Source organism: Chionomys nivalis, chromosome 18, assembly GCF_950005125.1.
Source record: "Chionomys nivalis chromosome 18, mChiNiv1.1, whole genome shotgun sequence".
Lineage (NCBI taxonomy): Eukaryota > Metazoa > Chordata > Mammalia > Rodentia > Cricetidae > Chionomys > Chionomys nivalis.
Genome location: NC_080103.1, coordinates 5,326,309 through 5,347,255, shown reverse-complemented (window position 1 = coordinate 5,347,255; position 20,947 = coordinate 5,326,309). Strand labels below are relative to the sequence as shown.

At 49.8% G+C, this 20,947-nt stretch overlaps 1 protein-coding gene across 2 annotated transcripts in view; it reads right to left on the bottom strand.

Annotated features, from left to right (window-relative positions):
• The window catches only part of Kcnn3 (potassium calcium-activated channel subfamily N member 3), a 148,267-nt gene that overhangs the window by 12,198 nt on the left and 115,122 nt on the right, over positions 1-20,947 (bottom strand). For both annotated transcript variants that reach the window (XM_057793370.1, XM_057793371.1), the window contains exons 4-7: positions 17,317-17,458; positions 10,902-11,012; positions 1,786-1,913; positions 129-198 (exon numbers count right to left, since the gene is read on the bottom strand). In XM_057793370.1, the coding sequence (XP_057649353.1) occupies positions 129-198; positions 1,786-1,913; positions 10,902-11,012; positions 17,317-17,458 (451 nt within the window). The remainder of the gene's footprint in view (positions 1-128; positions 199-1,785; positions 1,914-10,901; positions 11,013-17,316; positions 17,459-20,947) is intronic.

Below are 20,947 nucleotides of genomic sequence, written 5' to 3'. Positions count from 1 at the left end.
CACACCAGTAGATTACAGATGCAAAACATGAGCCTGGGTGTTTGTCCATCAAAGAGAGCTGTCTTTGCCTTCCTGTCCCTGCACTGGCTCTGTGGACATGGGCCAGGCCTGTCCTGGATGCCACTCACCTTGGAAAGGTCCACCAGGGTGTTGGCTTGGTCACTCAGCTTCCTTTGTTCCATCTTGACACCCCTCAGTCTGTGGAGAAGAGTTGGAACAGGTAGTTCAAGTCCACACTAAGCGTTAGCCCTCCATTGCCCCTGAGCTCGGAACTTAGCACTGGGACCTTGAGCGCAGGCAGCAGCTGACACAACTAGGCTTGTCAGGGCCCAGAGAAGGCAAACTCTGTCCAGACTGCCTTGTCGCTTTCCCTTCCTTGCTGTCCTCAAGCCATTCCACCGCTCCCACTTTGTCTGGGTTGTTCTACCACCACCAATGTCTTCCTGACCACCCAGCCTTCCCAAACCTTTGGATCAGAACAATTTTTTTCTTAGCTTTCTCTGCCCTGTTTATTTATTCATTTATATATTTATTGGGGGTGGGAGGCAGGGTCTCAATTTGTAACCCAAACTGACCTCAAACTGAATTTGCAGTCCCGGGTGGCTTTCAATTCATGGTGATCCTCCAGCCTCAGCCCTTTGAGTTTGGGGATTACAGTCATGCGCTGCCATACCCAGCTTTCCACTATACTTAAAAGAACTTATTCCTCAATTACAAAAGGAACACTGGTTCCTCCCTGGAGTTGTAGTGTGTGTGTGTGCACGTGTGTGTGTATGAACACACACACATGTGGAGGCACTCAAGTCTGTATATATGTTTGTTTCTGTGCATATGTGTATACATCTATGTGTATATGTGCCTGTATATATGTGTCTGTGCATGTGTGTACATGTGTCTCTGTGCATGTGTGTATGTCCATGTGTGTATGTGTCTCTCTGTGTGTATATATGTGTATCTGTGTATATGTGTGTATGTGTCTCTATGTGTGTGTATATATGTGTGTCTGTGCATATGTGTGTATGTGTCTCTATGTGTGTGTATGTGTCTCTCTGTGTGTATATATGTGTATCTGTGTATATGTGTGTATGTGTCTTTGTGTGTGTATATGTGTGTCTGTGTATATGTGTGTATGTGTCTCTATGTGTGTGTATATATGTGTGCCTGTGCATATGTGTGTATGTGTCTCTATGTGTGTGTATGTGTCTCTCTGTGTGTATATATGTGTATCTGTGTATATGTGTGTATGTGTCTTTGTGTGTATATATGTGTGTCTGTGTATATGTGTGTACGTGTCTCTATGTGTGTGTATATGTGTCTCTCTGTGTATATATGTGTGTCTGTGCATATGTGTGTACGTGTCTCTATGTGTGTGTATATGTGTCTCTGTGTGTGTATATATGTGTGTCTGTGCATATGTGTGTATGTGTCTTTATGTGTGTATGTATGTGTGTCTGTGTATGTCCCATGTATGTCTGTGCATATGTGTGTATGTGTCTCTATGTGTGTGTGTATGTGTCTCTCTGTGTGTATATGTATGTCTGCACATACGTGTGCATGTGTGTCTGGGTAGCATGAGAGCCCATAGGCCCTTGCTCTGACCTTTACCCTCCCACAGCAGCCTGCCTGCTGCCTCACAGGGCAGTGAGTGACAGAACAGACTGGCCTGGGAGCTTTTTGAGTAGAACAAGGCAGATTCTTCCGCACCTCCCTGGTTTGAGAAGATGCAGCTGAACTGTGGGATTCCACACTCAGTTTGGCCACACAGCACACGACTCTGGTACTCACTGGTGGATCGCTTGGAGGAACTTCCTCTGATGTTTCCTGACTTTGGCGTGGTCAATCTTCTTTAGAAGCTTTGTGTGTTTATAGATTAGCCATGTTTCCCGCAGGACATTGGCAGCGGCATTCTTGATCTAAGGGAAAGCAAACAAGGGGCTGTCAGGTGGAGTCCTGGGTTCACACAGTATGTTTTCCCTACACGTGTGGTTGCCATCTCCCCCCTGAGAAAATGCTTCCTCAGAGATCTCTTCTTCATCAAGAGCAGGAAACTCTGAGACTAGATTAAAACACATCTTTTATTAATATTGGAGCAGGCGCGAGACTGGAGCTTGGAGTCGAGAGGCATTTCTTCTCCTTAATGGTTTCATCACTGCTCTCGGCCGCCGCTGCTAATGCTATATTTAGACAGGCTGCTTGGCAAGCCCTTGAAGTCTGGGGTACAGTTTGGATCAATAAATAGCATCTATGCCCTCACATCCAGGGTGCCACACTTGAGAGTAACAGGCTCCCTACCAAGTGGAGATTTTAAAAGGTTGTCTTTGAGATGTCTTTTGTCGCAGTGACAGGTACCACTGTTCCTTTCCTAAACGACCAAAGATTGTGTGCTCCAATATCACATGTAAATGCAATTGGCACAAAACTGAAATCATCCCAGGGATGTCGAGAATCAGGGGAGATACCTAGGTGTGAGAGCACAGCTGTTTCCCTGGGACTAGCTTCCTGGGCACCACAGTCACACTGCTCCACACACAACTCTGTCATCTGTTGACATGGAAACCACTGATATCATCCAGCTCACGACCGAGCTGAGACATATCAATGGCATCCAGATGGCAGGGGACAAAGTTTTAATCCAAACACAGACATCTTCAGCACTTAGTGGCAAGAACAAGAGAAAACACTCCTTATTAAGTGCAAGCTGAACGTATTTTTCATCAACCATCTCTGTTTCTGTCAGCCGTGCACAGTGGCATAGGACCACAGGCCCAGAGCGTGTAAGTGAGGAGACCAGCCAGGAGATAGGATTTTAACAAAATCAGAGAGCACAGACCAGCTTCTCAGACCAACACCAACAGATGGGGCGTAGCTAACATGCTGAGACGCGTGGGAAGGCCTGGGAAGCAATGCTTCGCAGGCTGATTGTGTGTGTTTCACAAATCTTTTACTAAGGATGGCTTATACTCTTCATTGGCGCTGACATGATTTTTAAAAGAACATCTAAGCCTTCTCAGGAATGTTTAAGTGACATAAATATTGCTTTTTTTCATTGTTGTTCAGTAAAAAAAAAAAAAATCGGTGAAAACGGCCTTAAACCTTCCATTGGCCCACCCCGGCACTTTCTTGTTTGACTGGTAGTGGCTTGAGGCTGGGATTGGCTCGTGTCTGGCCACCAAGGAGGGGCAAGCAGATGACTGACTCTGGGCCTTGGCTCTGGTTGACTAAAGAGGTGGCAGAGCAGGAAGGGCTTTCCCCTGGCAGAGAAGATGCTGCTGCTGTCCTTTAAAGGGAAGGGCATATAGGATCTTTTCAGTTTCCACAGGTGTTTAGCCTCTGAGGAAAGCCTTGAAGATAGGAAGGAGGAAAAGAGTCTGCCTAAGCCTTCATAGGATGGGCCGGGCCCTAGTCACACAGTCCCTTCTGAGGAATGCTCACAGAGCCACTGGATAACACAACAGACAATGGTCCCTGTGTCCTGCCAACAAACACTTGACATGGGAAAGCCTGTAAGGCCTGTGCATCATGAAGCAATTTAGGAGCAAATGCTTAATTATCTATAAGATGAAGGGAAGACATCTTAGGCTAACACACACACACACACACAAACACACACACCAGTCCCTCCGCTTACCAACAGCAAACAGTCAACGTGGATTTGAGCACTATATAAATCTTAAGGTGCCAGAAAGATATTAATTATTATTATACAACTCAAGTTCCCCACTTAAAACAGAAGGAAGCAGTTCAGAGATGGAATGAAAGGCCAGACTCACACAGGGAGTTAATGCCAAGTCTAATCAAGAGTCAGGTCCAAGAGGTGCATACGATTCTCGTATGGTCTGAAAGGAGGCAGGTCTGGACTTTGTCTGAATTCAAACAGAACCATTTCCTCTTTCCCAGGATCAAGGGACTGGGAAGGATGCTGGTTTGGTTATTGTCTTGATTTTTAAGTCATCCTGGCCCCCATTCAGCCACCCGACAGAACGCAGACTTCAATGCTTGCCTTTAACTCCAGCCTAAATGAAAAAGATCCCGAAGTCACAGTTTGGCCGGGTGGCAGGGAAACATCAGATCCATCTTCACGGGCTTGAGAGGGAGGCCCCTGAGCATTCAGGGAAATAATGTTAAATGCAAGCCTTGCGCTGACTGAAATGAACTGCAAGCAAACAGCCGGGTGCAGAGCTAAGCAGATCAATATCTGTGAGAGAAAAAGCAATAGGCTTTTAACCGCTCTGGGCTCTCCTGGGTCTCCCTCCATGTCACCTGGCACCTGACTCTGAGCACGGTTGAGAAGACAGCACCATTTCAGCCCCTCTTGGGGCCTGCTCAGCCTCCACAGTGTGGAGACACCTTTCCCTCGCGGAGACTTAGGTACCTCTGAGTTCTCCTAACCTAAAAGATATTCCCAGGATGCAAAGTTGGGAGGGTCAGGGCTTGAGAGGGAAGCAGTGAGCTGGCTTAGGTTGGCTCTGAAAGGCTTAGTTGAGTCTCTTTGAAGGAGGCTAGCTAAGGATCTTTTACGTGTGCAAGGCCAGCTCTCTGGCTTGCAGACCTGTAAGCATGCCGGCTGACAGCGCGCACCGAGTCTATAAGCTCTCTGTCTTCCATATTGCTGTTTCACTCGGCTTAGAATCCATATGCTACAAGAAGGACTTGTTTTGTTTCGTTTCGTTTGAGAAAGGGTCTCACCACACAGTCCTGGAAAGCCTGGGACTTGTTATGTAGACCAAGCTGGCCTACAGAGATCCACCTGCCTTGCTTTCTGAGTGCTGGGATTAAAGGAATATACCACCATACCTGACTAGGAAGGACTCTTCATATTAGTGGGCCTGGGGAAGAAACAGGTCTAAGGAAGATCTCCCAAATAACTGTGAGTTACATCTTACCAAGCACTGTGCCAGGCTTTAGAGAACACTAACACCTGCATTATCTCACATATTAATCTCCAGATAAATGTGGTGAGTGGTGGGTTGTTAGCTCCACCTTGGCTCCATTGCTGAACTCTCTGAGATTTATTTTCTCTACCCATTTAAAGGACAATTAATGAATATCAATGTGTACGTATGATGAGCCAGACACTGTTCTAGAAGGTGAGAGTATAAAGATCAACAAATCAATAGCATTCTCTTAAAACAAACAAAAACCTGGGTCTCATGATGTACCCTAGACCAACCTTGAACTCATTGAACTTTTCTTCCAGACTGACTTCAAACTTAAAATCCTTCTGCTACAGCTTCTTGGGATCACAAATGTGCATGACCACTCCTGGTGAACTAATAGTATTCTTGCTGTCCTGGAATTTATAATCTTTGGGTGAGGAAGGATGCAGCTAAAAATATGGTATCAGATACTACATGCTTTAAAGAAAATTAAAGCATGACTCAGGGCTAGAGTCTTGCAAGTGCTGTTCATCGGCAAGATGGACTCCTGTGTTGATTAAATGGAAATACACATAGAGCATTTAGCATAAAGCCTGGCCATGATGTGTTCAATGCACAGTCATTTTGTTTTCTTGTATCTGTTATTACATTTATCTGTTTATTGTGGGGGTGGTGTATAAACCATTTGCGGAATAATCTTTCTGTACACTGTGTAAATATATGTTGCTGTGATTGGTTTAATAAAGATGCTGACTAGCTGACAGGATAAAGTTAGGCAGGGAAGCCAAACTGAAAATGCTGGGAGGAAGGAGGGCAGAGTCTGGAGTCACCAGCCACAGAGGAAGCAGGAGATAACTGTGCCATGCTAATAAACATACTGATGCATGACAGAGCATAACTAAGGAATATGGGTTAACTTAAAATGTAAGAGCTAGTTAGTAATAAGCCTGAGCTATCGGCCGAGCATTTTTATATATAAGCCTCAGTGTGTTTATTTGAGAGTGACTGTGAAACAGGAAAACTCCACCTAGTCAGCTTTTTCCTTCTACCATGGAGTCCCAGGGATCAAACTTAGGTCAACAGGCTTGGTGGCAAGTACCCTTTTCTACTGAGTCATCTCATAGGCCTATTGTCACTTTACTGGCATTGCTTTTCCAATATGTATCAGCTTCTTCTCATGGCCCCAGTCCCCAAGAAAAGAAAGCATGCAAGAGGACACAGTCTCTGCACTCTTGACCACAGCATCGCATGTTACAGGCTGCTCTGGCTACCTCTCTGCCAGGGTAACTGCCACAAGGTATTACAGAAGGGCCGTGAGTCACAGGGAGAGTGGCCAGGGCGCGAGGAGGATGAAAAGAGCTCCTTTCTTGAGTAACCGTGGCCTCAGTGGCCACGGGAATAATTCACCCACTGGTGGGTCCGCAGCTATGCTGCCAGGAGCCCTACTGGGGAACAGTGTCCCTCTTGGTTGGAAAGGGCAAAGGGAGAATCCAGGTCAGCCTGGCAGCTATGACTTTCCTACCCCAACGAGTCAATGGGTGGACCCCAACTAACAGAGATGAGAGACATCACGTTGAGAGACTGAGAGCCAGCCAGCCTGTCAAGAGCTTGATTGGAGGTGCCCATTATAACTAGAACTGTAGGAGGAGGCTGCTCCCTTCAACCCACCAGCCCACCCATCCCTCATCTTCCTCCACTGACTTCTGGCTGACTTCCTGAGACTGCTCTCTCTCTCTCTCTCTCTCTCTCTCTCTCTCTCTCTCTCTCTCTCTCTCTCTCTCTCCACCCTGTTTACACCTCCTTGTCTTTCCTCCATCCTAGCCCACATTCCCTGCCTCACCTGGACAGGGCTCTGCCCCCTTTTTTGGTAGGAATCTGGAATGGGGAGATGTATTTTGTGTTTCAGTGTTGGAGTTGGAGCTCTACCTAAAGCGACTTGTGATAAATAGCAGATCATTCACAGTGATATTAATATGCTACATGACCAATGTAGGATCAAACTGGCTCCTTCCAGGCAGACCTGGGACCCTCGCCACCATGCAAAGCTCAGGGAACTGACCGCATTGGGTGGTGGCTGGAGGACCAACCAGATCTCGGGTGGAACAGCCAGCTGCACATGCCGGGCATCCACCCCTCCCTCCCCGCTCTTCTCTGAGTCTAAGTGTTCACTCCGCTCATCGCCAGAGTCTTTCCCATTCGGGAAGGCTGCTTTTCTACTCCTGTCAGTAAAGAAACACCATGTCCAGTCTCTCTGGGCCACCACCTTTGTGGGAATGTCATTTGCAATCCTCTTCTGGGAGAATTCGCATTCCTGGTAATGGCAAGTTTGATTACCTAATGAAGTCTACAGAGAAAGGCTTGTTCTGGGGATCTACTGGGGAGCCAGACCAGCTGTGGGCCATCCATCTGAGTAACAGCCACCACCATTCTGTTTCCCTATGAAACACCCCTGCTGAGAGTAAGTCTTTGAGTAAGCCTGCTGGAAACAGCTTTCCCCAGCCTTTGACATTTTCTCTGAGTTCAAGTTTTATTTAGGAGTGTTCAGCAGGTCTGCCCGAGGTTTTTCAGTGCGGTAGCGATATGTTCAGGGTGAAATCAGGTCTAAAGGGATTCAAGGGAAAGCAAAGTGCCGAGTGACTGCACTTTGGGGGAGGCTGACGAGTGGACGCAAGATAATCAGATCCTATGGCAGGGAGACCACGACGAGGGTGCTTTACAGATGGGCGAGAGGAGCCTGGGAGGCATCATTGTGTGTGATCAGCCAAGGTGCACAAGTGAGCCCTGTGGGCTGCAAGGAACAGACCAGTCAGACCTGGCACTATCTTTGGGATTGGACACTGGAGGGACAGTGATGTTAGTTAGCTACCCTGGAGAGTCAGGAGCCAGAAATAGTTCAGGGCTGCTAGGTTTGGTTTTACTGACTGATTTCATGGGAAATGTAGTTCAATGAGATTCTAGGGGACGAGGAACCCTTCTGCAAGGAGAGGGAGGCCACCCCAAGCCAGAGGCATGCACTTATCAAACTGATTAGAAAGAGCTACCTCAGGTCAGGGAGGTGCTTGAGCCATCTCCCGCCCACGCAATGTTGTTGCGTGTTACCTCCTTAGATATTATCGAGTAGCCCAGGGGTTGGCAATAAGTTATAATTATAGGTCAACTGAAAAGTCAGTGTGGGAAGATATGATCCCACTAAACACAGAAGTGACATTGCCACCAAGGTTGATACGTTATTCAGGTGAAAGGAGACATGGGTTTGGGAAAGTCAGAAATGAGTATACCCTTTCTTCTACCAGCTCCAGTTCCGGTCATAATGGGCACCTCCGCTCCAGCTCTGCCAGGTTGGCTGGCAGTCTCTCGTGAAAAACGTGATGTTTCTCATCTCTGTTAGTCGGGGTCCACCCATTGACTTGTAACCAAATACCAACAGCCTGGTGCTACCCGGAGAGGCGGGGCTGAAGTTAGACAGGCGATAAATTAACATCAGAATGATTCACATTTTTATGATCCACAGGCTACGATTCATGGTTTCTTTCTGCTTAGATGTTTGAGGGATTCATATTGCATATGCTTGCAAGAGGTTGCTTTTGTCAGGTTAGCCTACTAACTGTCCACTACTGAATGGCAACAGGCATGGCAGCTGCTTTCCTCTGGACCATTCTCTGAGAACTCACTGGAGTCTTGGGCACAGACTTGAGCTTGGCATCTCATTGGTCCATGAGTCACTGCAGCTGGACAAATTGCCGGTTGGAAAGGGCAAAGGACCCTGGGGCTACCCTGGGGGTGAGAGGTCAGAGCCAGCTTGAGTTCCGTCAAGGTCACGCGGAAGGACGGCTGTGAAGTCTCAATAGTGCCAGCTTCGAAAGTCTCCCTTTGTGAGAGTCCTCCCCTTGTGTTTATTTCTCTGGGAAAAGATGTAAGATATTAGAGGGACATTTCCGTGGGTTTAAGTGTTCTGAGAACAGTGAGATGTTATTCGATTAAGAAGGCACCTTGCACTCACAGATGAGCAATAAATATCTGTGGATTTGATTTTCAGCCCTATTCCTCCAAAAGTGACTGAACTTGAAGAGGATTTTAGTGAATTATTTTTGAAAGATTGAAATTAGCAACCACAACCTCATCTCCTTCTACAATTATAGTGCAGGAAAAAAATGTGCTTATTTTCCCGGCCCGCAAGAGAGCCGGCTTTCCTTGGTTTTATTTTCCTCTAGTGTCTGATTTGCTGGGTGAAGAATGGAAAGGACAAAGGAATAGCACGAAAATACAAACCACGAGAGTAAACAGAGAACGCTAACGTTCCCGTTCTTGGCAAAGAACCTCTGAGAAGAGCGGGAGGCAAAACCCCTCTCCCCTGGCTTGTGGGGCTGCAAAGCGGGGAACTGAGCTGACTCAGGATGGCACTGGCACCTGGGCAGTTCACACCCCTAGCCTCCCTGGCTGCTGAGCGTGTCTGTGGCACACGTGGAGAGGGGGCTGAGGATGAGGGTGCTCACAGCATTCGATGTGAGCGCTGCCGGGTGGCAGGACCACATACTGCCACGGTGGAGCTCTGTGTTTTTGTCTGGCTGGTGGCTTAGGGGCCGTGATGCTCCTGTGGTCTGCATGCCAACGATATGGAAACATTTCCTTGTACAGGTTCATATCCATGGCAGCTCCTTAAAGAAGCCCCTAATCAAAGACCCAACAATCAAACGCTATAAACAATTCTGCTGAGAAGCTGAGAGACCCTGGCAACCGCACACTGCACTGGCTTCCCCTGGCAGGCCGCTGGCTCCTTCTCAGGTTTGTTTTTGTTCTGTCTTTCTGCCTGTCTCTATTACAGAAACATTCTTACCACTTTGGAACGTCAATCACAGAAGAATTCCTCCAGCCTTCAAATCCTCAGCTCAGACTGAAGACTCGCTGTGGACTCATGTCATCTTGACATGTTTCTCTGGGGCCCAGGGTCTGAGTCGGGCACGGGGTCCTGGTGTTTGTCTTGGGAAGAGCAGCCTCTCACAAGGTCGCACACCTGACTCCCCTTCAGGCTGCTACTTGTTTCCAGACTGCATGAAAGCTGTCGTTGAAGAAACAGCTCCTACCTAATTTGTTCCCAGAAGCCTTATCCTTTCTCTGTTCTAAAGGAGCCTTATTAATTTTTGCTTGTCTTTTATTTTGTTTTAAGGCAGGATTTGCTAAGTGGCCCAGGCTGACTTCAAACTTGAAACAGTCCTCCTCCCTCAGCCACTTGTGCTCTGGGATCGCTGCACCTGGCTTAAATGGTCTTCCTTTTCTCTGACAACCCAGTGGGAGTGTGTGAGCAGCAGCTAATCGCCCACTCCTGTATTTTCAACTTACCTTCCTCCTAAGCCATGTTCATAAGGCTGCCAGTGAGAGCCATTATCCAGAAAGCCCAAAGGGGGAAAGCCGGATGATGACATTTTGATAAGCAACAATATTTGGGAATGTGGGCTCTACTGCAATGATCTCTTTAAATGGCTTTCACAAAGGGATTGGCTTTAGATATATATCCAGTATAATTTTTTTTTAAAGATTTTATTTATTGTGTATACAGTATTCTGTCTGAATATACACCTGCAGGCCAGAAGAGGGCACCAGATCTCATTACAGATGGCTGTGAGCCACCATGTGGTTGCTGGGAATTGAACTTAGGACCTCTGGAAGAGCAGTCAGTGCTCTCAACCTCTGAGCCATCTCTCCAGCCCCTATCCAGTATAATTTTAAGACTTTATATTGCCCTTCTTAATGAGAATCATGAAAATATTTGAGCATAGAAAAACAGAGCATCACACTGGGTGATTGATGTGGCCCCATCAGGCAGGGAGGTGGCTTCCATCACTGTGTGCTATTTATCTAATCATCAGGAAAATGATTTGGCTGCTTGATGCATACAGTGACTTAATGGTGGCGCCTGGTCTGATGGGGTTCACTCGCGGACGAGGAGCCAAATGCCTCTGCTGGGGCTCCCCCAGCTGCTAATCCACACCTCTTTCTGACATGAAGGTATGGCATGAGGCATCTTACCCGTTTGGTGAGCTGAGTGTCCATCATGAAGTTGTGAACGTGCTTCTCTGCTTTGGTGAGTTCGAGCTTGCGGGCAACCACAGCCACCACAAGGGCAGTGCAACCTGCACCCTGCCGGAGGACGTCAGAGGCCCCAGGAGAGAGAATACACAGTTAGGAGGGCAAAGCACAAGACTCAGGGAGCCCTGTGCTCAGTGTGGGCATTGCAGGTACAAGACTCCGGGGCTCTGACTGATCAAGGCATTCCATAAAGCCTGCTGAAACCCTCTTGTGCCCTGATATTCCCACCCAAGAAGCAGTCTACAATGCTTCTCGTCTTGTGACCCCAACTGGGGATGAGTCTTCTTAGAGCTGGCCAATTCTCAGCACTGTATGGCTAGGAAGAGTCTTTGGGGGATTTAAACCCATGGGCAGTCAGGCTCCTGCACAGTGCAGCAAATGACAAAGGACCCAGCGCATGGAAGCCTGTCTGTCTGTCTGTCTGTCTCATGCTGTCCCGAGCTCACACCAGCTCCAGCCCAGCAGGCCCAGGGGAAAGACAGCCCTGTATGGGTTGCAGTGCACAGTTGAGGAAGTCCTGAGAATAGCTAAATGGAGAGGCAATGCCTTCTCCCCAAAGATGAGTGTGGCCTCCCAAAGGGAACACTTGGATAGGCGTCACAGTGCCTGCCCCACATGTGGGTCTTTCTCCTTAAGGCTCTAGGCTGTGACGCAGCACCAGGAACTGGCTTCCAGAAGGAGACTCATGCATTCACCAACACGCAGGAGTTTTAAAGGTGACAAGGCTACTGCCTGCAGCCAGAATTTGAATGACTAAGAGGGGCAGCCTCAGCCTCTGTAGAACAATGTTCCTAGTCTGCTCAGGTAGCCCCCACCTGCCCCTCACACCCTCCCCCTCCCCAGCCCCCACAGGAGAGCACAGCAGAGGAGAAGCAAAGCCTCAGGCCTGAGCTGAGCCATGGAATGGGAGGACTCCTTTTCCTGCCTGGTCCTTTAGCTGTGCACCTGACTGAGCAATGAGCAGGAACAGGAAAGTGGTATGTCCCTGTGTTTACAAGCACTCTTCTCTGTGAAGCTTGGTGGCCTGTGAGTCCTGAGGGAGGGAGACAGAAGCCCTTTGCCTGGTTCTCTGGTAGCCAATGAAAACCATCCCTGGATTCTCATCACACACCACTGCCCTCTCCCTGAACGTGGGTACCACCCTGACCACCACCTATGGAAAGAGGTGGCAGACTTAGGAATGCCAGCAGTGAATCTCCCGTGCCTCAGGAGCGAGGTTAGCAGTGTGAGATGCTGCAGGGAGGAAGGTACTAGTAACACTTTTGGCTTAGTAGGCTTGATAATGTGGTGAGAAATGAGAAGAATATTTCTCAGAAACACTGCGGTCTATAGCAGAGTCAGGACAAATGCATTTCCTTCAACACTGCCCTTCTCGCTGATGACAGCATCTCGTGTGAGATGCTGCCATGGAAAGAGACTCTCCACAGGGTCTCATTAACACAGGTATGTGACACCGTCCATTCAGCCGCCCAGTTCAAGCCCAGTGCCCAGTCTGTAAACTTTTCTTTCTGACCTCATTTTGTCCATTTGTTTGGGGATAACTGTGTTTTCTTGGCATCTGTGACTTGCTGGAGACTCTGTGCCCAATTTTCAGAGGATATGGGCAATTGGACAGCCCAGTCTATAGCTATAATCAATTTAGCCAGGCTGCCAAAAGCAAAAATAGCTTAAAAGAAACCGTCCTGGAGGGAGGATGCATGCTCCCTCTCCTCTCGAGCAAAGCCAGCATCAACCATTTCCTTTGTATGGAACATCCAAAAAGAAGGATGTGTCCAGGATTAAAAATGGAACATCAGAAGGAGAGGGCTCTTCCCAGGTTTCCCGGGTTCAGAAATAATTCCGCTTAAACCACCCGGGGAAAGCTGGGGTGTGACATCTGAAGAGAGAGTCCCCTTTTTGCTACATGGATCTTGGGAACATCATCAACAGAACTGGTCATGCTCCAATTGCTGGGGTCTAGACAGAAGCCCTGTAGTCTGGACCCATGGCCGAGCTGGTTGACTCCAGAGAACTGCTAATAGGAAGTGCAGTGCTTTAACTAAGGAACTACCCGTCCTACATTCTTTTTGTATAGATGCAGCAAAGTGGACTAAAACCCAGGGCCCAATTTCTTTCAATTTAAAAATGTAAACACCCTGTTTTTCCAGAGGGCACTACCTTCTTAATATCATTCCAGCTTCAGCAGATACTCACAATTTTAATTAAAAATTTATCAAATTTAATTATTTGCCTGCACGTCTGCATGCATGTGTGTGTGTGTGTGTGTGTGAGAGAGAGAGAGAGAGAGAGAGAGAGAGAGAGAGAGAGAGAGAGAGAGAGAGAGAGAGAGCGCCATGGTGCAATGTGGAGATCAGAGAACAACCTGAGAAATCCAGTTCTCTCCTTCTACCTTTGGGTCCGTGGGCCTGAACTCAGTTGTCAGGTTTGGCAGTATGCCTTTAGCCAATGTGTCATCGTGCCGGCTTGCACGCTCTGATTTCTTTTAGATTATTCATTGTCTAAATGTAACTAGGGAGGTCACAAATGATAATGCCAAGCTATTAATGCGGATTAAGAGACAACTTTGTGGATGTGGGATAGAACATCAGCAGCCTCAGAAAACGGTGTGGAGCAGTCAGAGCCAGGATAGTCCTTTCCAGGATAAGAGTGAGGAGATGGGGAATGAGCTAGAGGACAGTTAACCATATTCTAACCAGCACTGGTGAGAAAACAGAAGAGGAGAGAGGAAAAAGAAAGAAAGGCCAGCAGAGCAGCGAGAAGGAGGGAGGACACAGCCTAAGTCAGAGGCCAGTGCTCAACCGGAGTTCCTCAGAGGCCACCAGAGAGGCGTCAGGGGACCCTCTCCTCCCCCTGGCCCAGCCTTGTTTGCCCCTGTGGGTTTGAGCTTCACATTCTGTGTTTCCTGCTTCCAAGAGTTATCCCAGGATCGCATTTGTCACCTAGGAGTGTTTGCGAGACTTGGCCGTGGTGCAGCCTAGTGTGACAGGTGAAAAAACCATCAGGGACCTGGCTAACTTTAATGGGGTTCGTGTCGTTCTGGTGCAGAATCTCCTGATGTTGGTGGACAGAGGGGGACAGAGGAGCACGCGAGTAGAGGGTGGGGTGGAATAAGGGAGGTGGCAGCTGCTGTCATGACTTCTGTGGGATCAGAACGAGAAGTAAATCTATGACTTGGCCTTTTGCCTTCAGATGCCAAGACCTGAATCCGCTGACGTCAACGGGAACGTTCAGCTCATTCTACCCAAGCCCTGTTCCCACGGAGGGAGAGGACCCGCCTCCGACAAGGCCAGACTTCCCCAAGGTACACAGTTGGCAGAGTGACGCAGACTGATCAGAGAAGGGGTGTCTTCAGGGTGAACATGTTTAAATTGTCAGCAGATTCGGGCCCAAACCTGGACCCCAACTGCTCCACACCACGCCTCCCACTTCTTGCTTGCAAGAAAGATTTCCAGCTGGAAAATCTTCGAGGCTGGAAAAACAAGTTTCCCAAGGGGGAAAGTATGAGGTGTTCTTAACTGGAGAGGCCGCGAAGGAAATAAAACATAAGTGAAAATGACAAATGGAGGAGGGCTGCCTGCGGCATTGCGTGTGGAGAGACACTGAACAGGCCACTCCCACGCTGCGCCCAAGTCACTGGCTCTGTGTCACCTCTCCTGCAGGACACTGCTGGGGACAGCTGCAAGGTGTTCACAGTCCACACCAGGGTGGCAGAGAGCATCCCTGGGAAGCGGAGTCTCTGGGGACCCCGAGGCTCTCCCAGATAACGAAAGCAGAGCCCGTTTCCCTTCTGGGTGCTGAATATTAGCGACGTTGTAAAGTATCCTTCCTCATGGGCAGATGCTGCAGCTCAAGGTGGACTGGTGTTAATGAGCAAACTCTCAAATGCTCCAGGCCTATGCCAACAGTGTCAAGTTGTCCAGACAGTTGCATGCCCTGCCTAATGGTCGGTAATTATGCACTTGCTGGATTGCCAGAGGAAAACAACGATTAAGGCCATTTGCAGCAGGCACACTAAATCCTTCCTTTTCCCTTCCTGTGCAGCCCTTGCCTTGGCCTTGTGGTGTCCATGGTAACCAAACAGGAAGCCCTACCTTTAGTCAAGGCCCTTGGAATAATAATCAGGAGATATACATCATGTTGGGGGTAGGGCAGGGTAGCCTTAGCAATGTGAGCCCCTAGAAAGGAATGACTCAGCTGGAGAGTCACGTTGAATAGAAAAAAAAAGCCACCAGGCTTCCCAAGTGAGTAGTGAACGGCAGTGAACAGAGGCAATGTCTCATGCTGGAGCCTTTGTGGGGGAAAAGCTTATATTCCCGAAGCCAGGCTTTATGCAAAGTGCTCCCAGGAAAGGCCTGGGCTGGAACTGTCATACAGGAAGCAGTGCGGGGTCCCTCACCTGCGGGTCCTTCTCACTCGGATCCCACTGCCATCCACAAGGAACACTGTGGGCCCACGCAGCCACCAAGGGTGCTGGAAGGTGGGGTGGCCACACTGCCTAGGGAGAAGCAGTGTCTCGGGCCAAGGCTTTCTGTGCTTTCACCAGGCTTTCAAATAGAAACCAAGAGCCGTGAAGCCAGGGAGCCAGGGAAACAGTGGGCCTGGGCAGCTTCTTGGATGGGGCACAGCTCCATGCTGAGAGGGAGAATGGCTGGTATTTAAAAATAACAGGGGCCCGTCCACCTCTTGGCAGCACGGCTCTGAGCACCCTGCCTGAGCGCTGGGGTGGGGCCGGAGCCCACTCCAGGAGTCTGAGGAGCAAAGACACAGCTCTCAGGTGGCATTTCGCTCCTTTCGGGTAGGAAGAGTCTTCGCCTGGTTTCCTGGTGACAGCTGGAGCTGTGCCAGACAGACTCCTACTGAACGATGGGAGGTGTTTGTTCTAAAGCCTTACACTTACCGTGATTTATCCCAGCCTGGCACTATGCCTCTGTCACTACCGGCTGTTTCCAGGCAGCCTGCTCACACGGGCCTGCCCTGCTCGGGGGCTGGAAGGAACAGGAGGCTGTGGCCAGCCATCCACTGCCCTGGGGTCTCCCCTGCTCCTAATGGCCCCCTGGTTCCTACCCACCAGCATCAGCTCTGATGGCAACCATACTGATCAGAGAAGGACATTGTCTCCTCCCTTGATGGAGTTAGCTAGAACCTTCCCTTCTGCAGACACAGGTCGCTGCCCCGCGAGATGAGCTGTCCTGCTTCCTGGGAGCAGTGAGAAGGAACTGAGATAAAAGGAGCCCCGAAAGGAGGGCGTTGCAGCACAGAGCGGGCTGCAGAGACAGGAAAGTGGGGGGCCAACCCATGGGGACCTCGTACCAGGCTCCAAGCACCCTATCTCTCCTGCCACTCCAGCACCAGCCTCGGTGCCCCAGGACTAACCGTGGGCCCTCTCCTCGAAGTTATTCCTCTTCTGAGAAGAGGGTCTCAACTGGGCCCAAAGAAGGAAGTCTGGCATTGGTTCTAAGACTCCAAGTAGGGAATCAAAGGGGACACTGCCTATCCCACCTCCAAAGTATCCCCCAACCCCAGTTACTTCAAAAGTGGGGATAGTCTGGGTACAGCTCTCATTGTTTACCCCAAACTGTCACATCAGTTATTTCTTGGGGCCCAAAAGCCAGTGAGGAGGGCAGTCAGGTGCTCAGGTTCACTTCACCCAGGAGACTGTAAGCATGCCCGGTCAGAGGGCACAGTGAGGGTATAGTGAAAATTCAGCTCTTGCATCTAACGCACACATCACCTCCCTCCTAGATGCTGCACACAGCCCCAGTGATGCGAGGAACATGTGTGTCCCAGAGCCCCTGGATCCGAGGCATTTGGCTGAGGGTGGGAAGATTAGACCTCAGTGCTGGGCGCCTAGAGACCTGTTGGCCTTATCAGATACCCAAGCTGGAAAGCATCTGGCATTCAGAGCCAATAATCCAGTGCGCACACGTGGAAGACAAAGCCTGGGAAAGTCAAGAGTTGGCCCTGAGCCATGTGGGCAAACCAGGACTCATGCCAGCAGCCAACCCCATCCAGGACGTGGTCCCTTCAGGCTGCCTCAATATTATATTTCTGAGCTCTAGCTAAACTCACTCGATCAGAACTGGTACCGAGGTCTGCAGAACCTGGAACACAGGAAGGAGCATGGTAAATCATAACCCTGGTGTTCCCTGGTAGCGAACCGAGGATGAGAGCAGCAACCAGTGTCAGCTCACTTGGGGGTGGGCTTTGAAAGCTAGGTTTGCACACACAGTTCACACTTGCCTTTTGATGTACAGGAGAGGCATAGGGTCTTAGTGACTAACACCCCTCCCCGGTCCCCAAATAGACCCCTCTGTGTTCCTGCAACACCTCGAGGGCAGGGTGGGCCGGTACTCACCATGATGCCAGTGAGAAGGCAGACACCTTTCCCGCAGTATGTGTGGGGCACCATGTCCCCGTAACCAATGGACAGGAACGTGATGGAGATGAGCCACATGGCGCCCAGAAAGTTACTGGTCACGTCCTGCTGGTCGTGGTACCTGCCAAGGGAGGACAGGGGTTAAATGTGAAATGACTGCTGGGAGCAGAGGCTGGGGACATGGGAACATGGGGACATGCTGAGGAAGGTGCAGCGGTGACAGCGACATCTCTCTCTAGGCTCCTGAGGGTCCTGCAGCCCACCCAGGTGCCTCCTGCAGCGGCTGAGTCCGGATTTGCGGTGCACCGTAGACTCCTTTCACTGCTGGTAGGAAGGCTTCGGATGAAACCATACAGGAATAAAATTTAAATTTTCCTTTTAAATACATAGTTCAGGCCAGCCTTGAACTCCTGATCTTCGTCCCCCATCTCCCAAGTGACAGGACTTCAGGCCTGTGACCCTTCACCTGGCTTAAGAGGTTTATACATCAGTGTGCTTGGTTCGCTCTTGTGCCTTCTACTTGTGAGGATACAGCCTGCCTTCCCTCTGGGGGATGTAGCAACAAGATGCATCCCTAGGCACTAAACTTGCCGTCACCTTGACAGAGGACTTTCTGGCCTCCCAAAGCATCGGGACTAGCCTTTGTCTGTGGTGCTCTGTGACAGTGACATTGAGACACAGAGGGACAGAGCTGCAGCTCTCCTGCAGGCCTGGGGAAAGGACCTCCAATTCAGCATGCAGGGCAGAGGGGAGCCCGCGAGGACGGAAGAGCCTTCCTCATAGGGCCATCCTGCTGGACCAGTGTGAGCACCATACAGTGCAATGGTACTCCTGTCCGTCTCCCAGCCACTCTGGGGAACAGAGCCTGGGCCAGAGAGGTCTGTCTGGGTAGCAGGGACAGCTGTTGGAGAGTGTTGTAACCACGGAGACTGATACATGACATACAAACAGCTGAGTCACGACTATGCCCAGCTGTGACCTCCATGCACAACAGAGCATGAGTGAGACATGCAGGGGCATCTGCAGGTGAAGCTGTGGCTGGGTATGTTCCTGAAGGAAGACGAAGAGCTGCTGGCCAGAGGGAAGCAGCTACGCTGAACACCAAAGCAGAGTACAGAGGATGCCTTGCATTGAGCCCCTGCTGCACGGCTGACACTCTGCATGTAAGGGCTCTATTGCTTACAGGGCCTCTTGAGGTGGCTGAAGGGTAAACAGATAAAAGCACAGAGACATTGAGTAACTTGTCCAAAGACACACAGGAAATAACTGAAGCAGTGTCCATGGGCTTTTGCTGCTCCACTGTGCACCGGAGAATGGGAAGTGACTGGCATGTGTCCTAGAGTGAGAGAAAGGGTCAGGAGAAGGTGGGCACCTGGGCTTCAGCAGTAAGCCATGAGAGGGCTTGCGAGGCCAGTGCTCAGAAGAGGTTGGGGGACCTGGAGTTCTACAGGCAGATGCTTGCATCTGGTATTAGAGGGCTCGGAGGCCATTCTGGGTTGCCTGACGGAGGAAATGCAGCATGGTAAGGCTCTCTGCGAAGGTCTGTGGTGAAGGACGCTTGAAGAGGCAGCGCAGCAGCGAGGAAGCCATCTGAGGGTAGGTGTGTGCATAGCTGGGGTCGCTATGGCTGCAGCTGCCTCCTGCCCCCAAGTCCAGTCCCAAATCGTCAGCGGTGGCAGTGTCTTTTCATTGCTGCCTGTGCAAGGGCACCTGTAACTTTTGGGGACAGTTGAAGATCGCTGTTTTAAAGCAGGCTGCCTCCCATTCCCAGCCACACTCCACTCCTCTGCTAGGACCCTGCTGGCTGCTTCTTCCAGGCTCATGTCTGCAGGCTGGCCTGTTCTGCTCCCCTGGCCACCCTGGAGAGGCATGCCTTGGACAGGTACCCGTCCACTGTCCTGCTTGCCTGTCCTACCAGGCCTTTGGTCTGCAGTCCCTTCCTGCATGTTGGGAGATGATGAGACTCCAGGCTGTAGCCTACACAACTAGGCCCTGGGATTGGGGACGTAGCAAGACACAGGTTGTGGGAAAGACACCGAAGAAGACTAATGAACCCGCACAATGAGACAGAGAGCAGATGCAAACACTGCAGGGGCGCAGCCAGCGTCACCAATTAGGCAGGGTATTTTCTGTAACGCCATCTCGGATCAGGTTTGAGGACACTGACGTTCAGTCGGGAGGGGTAAGTGTGTCAGGGAATGGGCCAGTGCCAGCTTCACTGGATGGAGCTCCATAGCTGTAGACAGTGACTTAAATCCCTCTGTGACTCAGTTTCCTTCCTGCTAATGGGAAGATTTAAGTAGCCCACGGGCAACAGTAATGCAGTAGCCCAGATTAGGTGCCCCCACCTATCAGCAGTAACCGCTTGCATGAGGTAGGGCGGAGACAGGCAGGAGTTATGATGTCAGAGCAAAGTCCTAGCAGGGGTGTACCAAGGCAGCCGCAGGACTGTCCTCAAGTTTAGATGGACGCACTTGACTCTGAACAGAAGAATCAGAAGCACAAGCCCCTTGTGGCCATCTGAGCATGATGTGGCTGCCCAAAAGCCAAGGAAGTCAGGCCCCAGGCAGTGTGTTTGCAGGGGCACCTGGAGAAGAAATGGGGAGCCTTGAATGCCAACCAGGTGACCAAAAATAGTGTGTGTGGCACATGCAGCAATGTGTACAGGATTGCTTTGCTGCGTCTGTGGGCTCCTTGGTCCTTTTCTGGCAAATTCTGCAGCTTACACTGGTGTCTTCGGGCTGCTGGCTGTCCTCAGCACCACATTGCACATCTGTGAACTCTGGGTACAGAGGTTAGAGCTCAAAGGGGAATCCCATACAAGGCAAGCCAGGTGTGGCCGCACATGGCTTTAATCTCGGCACTTGGAATATAGAGGCAGGTAGATCTCTGTGAGTTGGAGGCCAGCCTGGGCTACAGAGTGACTTGCAGGATAGCCAGGGCTAGATACAGTGACTTTGTCTCAAAAACAAAACATTTAAAAGATGATATGTAACTGCTTTTTTTTCTATGATTTTTAAAATTATTCGTGTAGGTTTCTTTTTCATTCAGCACACACACACACACACACACACACCTTTGCTGTGTGCTGAGGAAAGACACTCACTCGCTGCCCCCTCCTCTTGTGGTGGGGGTACAGGAGGGGCCACAATTGACCTGGTCCTGCTGCTGGGAGCCGCTGTTGCTCCGCGTGGCGTAAGCCTTGTGATGAAGACAGACCCACGTGCAGCTCGCCAAGCAGGAAGTGATGAGCGAGCAATCAGCTGGTGATTCAGGGCTGTGGGAGGGAGAGAGCGGCTCCAAGCCTATTCACAGTTCTAAGTGGTTTACACATGTCACACAGCCACGTACTAACCTCATGCCATTTTTTGCAATAGAGAAATTTGGGGAGAAAGTAGTTTCATGTTTGTCTCTAAGGGCTGAAGATGAATTTTTTTTCTGAACTCAAGAATATTTATTATAATTGCTATTTTTTCCATCAGGGTGAACGACGGTTTTCTTTCTTTCTTTTTTCTACTTAATATTACATAATAAATAAGAGCTAAGAAAAAATACGACTTGAGAGATTCTCATTAAACACACATAACTACCTTTGATCCGCAAATCTCTT